General features: G+C 50.7%; 1 protein-coding gene across 1 annotated transcript in view; it reads right to left on the reverse strand.

Annotated features, from left to right (window-relative positions):
* Positions 1-1,039: 1,039 nt before the first annotated feature.
* LOC105536198 (mannan-binding lectin serine protease 1-like) overlaps positions 1,040-3,530 on the reverse strand; it is a gene marked incomplete at its 3' end in the record, with an annotated part of 20,745 nt that continues 18,254 nt past the window's right edge. The window contains exons 6-8 of the mRNA XM_011975480.1: positions 2,898-3,080; positions 1,699-1,827; positions 1,040-1,176 (exon numbers count right to left, since the gene is read on the reverse strand). Of these exons, the coding sequence (XP_011830870.1) occupies positions 1,040-1,176; positions 1,699-1,827; positions 2,898-3,080 (449 nt within the window). The remainder of the gene's footprint in view (positions 1,177-1,698; positions 1,828-2,897; positions 3,081-3,530) is intronic.

Genomic DNA, 3,530 nt, shown 5'->3' on the forward strand with positions numbered 1-3,530 from the left:
GGGTACGTATGTGGATGTACCCCTGGAAAAACATGTCATTATACTTATGTGTTTATGTCATTAGGGAGAAATGTCATAATGTCATTATCACTCATAATTTCATTATGGTCATAAGGTCATTATCACTCATCTCTTCCTAGAATCTTCCAAACCTCTGGTGATTTCACAAGTGAATGGCGGGAACTCTGTTCCTCTTGGTGGCTACAGTCATTGGATCTCTAACCCCTGGAGTCTATGTCAAAGGAGACCCGCCCTCAACCAGGTTCTGAGCAGCAAGACCGAATGGCACAGGGGACAGCTTTTGCCATGGGGCACGGAGGCTCCGTTGAGGGCTCCAGGGGCTTCAGGTCACAGAGGAAAATGCTGTTCTGAACTCTATGGGCCACACAGAAGATGGTCTCTGTAACTTTCTTTCCATCATAGGGACAGTGACAACAACTCACACACAGCACCTCCCACATGCCAGGCTTCCTATAGATTATCTCCTTGAATCCTCTGGCCAACTCTGTGATGTAGCTGCTATTATTATGCCCCCTCCTTTTTATTTTTTGAGACACAGTCTCGCTCTGTCCGCCAGGCTGGAGTGCAGTAGCGAAATCTTGGCTCACTGCAACCTCCACCTCCCGGGTTCAAGCGATTCTCTTGCCTCAGCCTCTTGAGTACCTGGGACTACAGGAGCACACCACCACACCCTGATATTTTAAAAATATTTTTAGTACAGACCTGGTTTCTCCATGTCCGTCAGGCTGGTCTCCTGACGTCAAGTGATCAGCCCGCCAGGCCTCCCAAAGTGCTGGGATTACAGGCGTGAGCCATGGCGCCCAGGCAATTATTTGCATTTTACATATGATAAAAGTGCTGCATGGAGAGACCTAGTAATGTGCCCAAGGTGTCACAGTCATGAAGTGGGAGAGCTGACATTTGAACCCAGGCAGGCATCAGCCTATGCCATCCCGTCTCAGGTGAGAGGCCCTGGCCAGACAGGGGTGACATCACCTCCCTTCCCTCCCAGGCCTGGGGGCTCCTGGCTCCCACTTACTATGCAGATATCCCCAGCCCATGACGTAGCAGGGGTAGTTGTTGGGTAGAATGGTATCAGCAGGAGGGAGGCAGGCCAGCTGGATCTTGTCGGTGAGGGAGACGGGGTTAGCCAGTTTGACCAGGGCAATGTCGCACCTGGGTCAGTGCAGAGGCAGAGCGTGAGGACAGGGTTGACTTTTCCTGCCCTGTGGGGCTTTGGAGGGCTCTGAGACCTTGTCATCGTTCCATGTTCGTTACCCCAGCTTGCTCTGAGTGGCAGGGTCCCAGGGCATGTTTGAAAATGCAGAGGGTCTTGTTGAAAGGAGAAAGGCAGGAGAGATTGTGTCCTACTCCAGGGACAGTCACAGGGTCGACAGCACTGTCCCTGTGTCCCCAGGACTTGGGATGAAGTAGATACACGCTCAGTGGACAGGGTCCCTGCAGGCTTGACTGGCAGCAAACCAGGTCACTCTGGCAGTCTTTGCTTCTCCCTCCCCAGGTCACATCCCCACCCCAGACATCTTTGGAGCTGGTTCCACATCTAAGAGGCCAGAATTTCTTCTCCCTCCCTATAGAAGAAGCAGAGGGCATGTGGTGGAGTTGAGACCCTTTCCTCTGTGAGACCCCCATCTGTTCCCTGACAACCTCACCCCCAAGTGCACCCAGACAGAAACGAACCCATTGGAGACATCGCTGGAGTTCCAGTCCGGATGCACCACAGTCTTAGAGACACTGACGGCCAGCGAGCCAGACTCCGCAATGTAGAGGTTGTGCCGTCCCAGCGCCACACTGTAGGTCCTGTTGTCGCTGGGAGAAAGGGGGCCCAGGGACAGGGTCACCTCCAGAGGCCTGGCTTTGGATAATGTTGGGATAGACCCAAGTAACTGGCTGCTGCATGAGCCACTAGGTGGGGCTTGGGCTTGGGGATCTTTCCTCCCCGGGACAATCAGTTAGTTATAATAGAGCCTAAAGTATATAACATAAGAACTACGATCATATAATAATTGTTACTATACTAACTTTAAAGTATAATATAAAATCAATGTTGTAATAACACAGACTCTGTAGGATTATGGAGGGAATGAGATGAACACAGAGAAAACAGGAGTCATTTGCTCTCAAGGACATTTTTCCCACCTTTCATTTTCAGATAGGGAAACTGAGGCCCAGAGAGGTGTAACCTGGCCCAGAGTCCCACCGTTAGTGAGAAACCAGAACCAGAAGCCAGGACTCCTGACTGTAAGTCTCTATTAGTTTCCCCATCACCTCATAGAGCTTATTATAAGTTAGATGGGAGAAGGGATTACTCCTGGAAGGAGTCACAACGACCCAGCAAAAGCTCTGGTGAGTTCCAGCTGTGATGAGCAGAGGTCACAGAAAACGAAGAGGAAAAGTGAACAACGTTGCAGAACCTCGTGGGCCTTCATAATTAGTCTATAGTTCAGAATTAGCTTTCACTGGGCACTTACTAAGTGCCAGGCCCTTTAGTAAATCAACTCATTGAATTCACACTAAATTCTGTTACTCCATTGCTTTCTGCAGGTGATGGTATTGAAGCTTTGAGAAGTCAAGTTGTTCAAGGGAACCCAATTCCAGATCCAGAGGCCACATGTAGTTTCCCCAAGAGGGCAGAGATTAGGCCTTCCCTTCTCCTCATCCTCCCTCAGTACCTGGCACAGGACACCCCATCTATGCCATGTACTGACATTGATGGGCCAACACACTGAACCATTGATTGACTACAGCTTGTGTCTCAGCCAGGCTAGTGGTTATTTGCAAGGCTGCTTTATGTAGCGTGATTCAGGCCATTTAAGCCCCCAGCTCAGAAATGAGCACCGGCTGGTGAGCAGGCCAAGTGCCCAGGGAATGGCAGTTACCTGATGCAGTGGGCAGCCGTCAGGACCCAGTTGTTGGCTATCAGGGTCCCTCCGCAGATGTGGTACCAATTGCCATTGGAGATGTATAGCAGGGAGACCTGGGGAGACACACAGGAGCTCTGTGGCTGTGGCTGAAAAAGCAGGGCCTCCCTGCACTCCAGTTTCCCAAGAACAGGGCTGAGACTAGGGTAAGGGGGAGTTAAGCACTCACCTCAGGTGCACAACTTAAGGGGTCCCCCAAAACCTGAGACGTCACGATAAAAAACATGTTAATGCAATGTATATTAAAACCAATCAGGCCAGGCATGGTGGCTCATGCCTGTAATCCTGACACTTTGGGAGGCCAAGGAAGGAGGATCACTTGGGCCCAGGAGTTTGAGACCAGCCTGGGCAACCTGGTGAAACCCCATCTGATAAGGTTTGGCTGTGTCCCTACCCAAATCTCATCTTGAATTGTAGCATGATCCCCACGTGTCGTGGGAGGGACCTGGTGGGAGGTAATTGAATCGTGAGTGTGGTTACCCCCAAGTTGTTTTCATGATAGTGAGTTCTCACACGATCTGATGGTTTTATAAGGAGCTTTCCCCCACTTTTGCTCGGCATTTCTCCCTGCTGCCGCTGTGTGAACAAGGA

The sequence above is a fragment of the Mandrillus leucophaeus genome, unplaced genomic scaffold (assembly GCF_000951045.1).
Source record: "Mandrillus leucophaeus isolate KB7577 unplaced genomic scaffold, Mleu.le_1.0 Scaffold1568, whole genome shotgun sequence".
Classification (NCBI taxonomy): Eukaryota; Metazoa; Chordata; class Mammalia; order Primates; family Cercopithecidae; genus Mandrillus; species Mandrillus leucophaeus.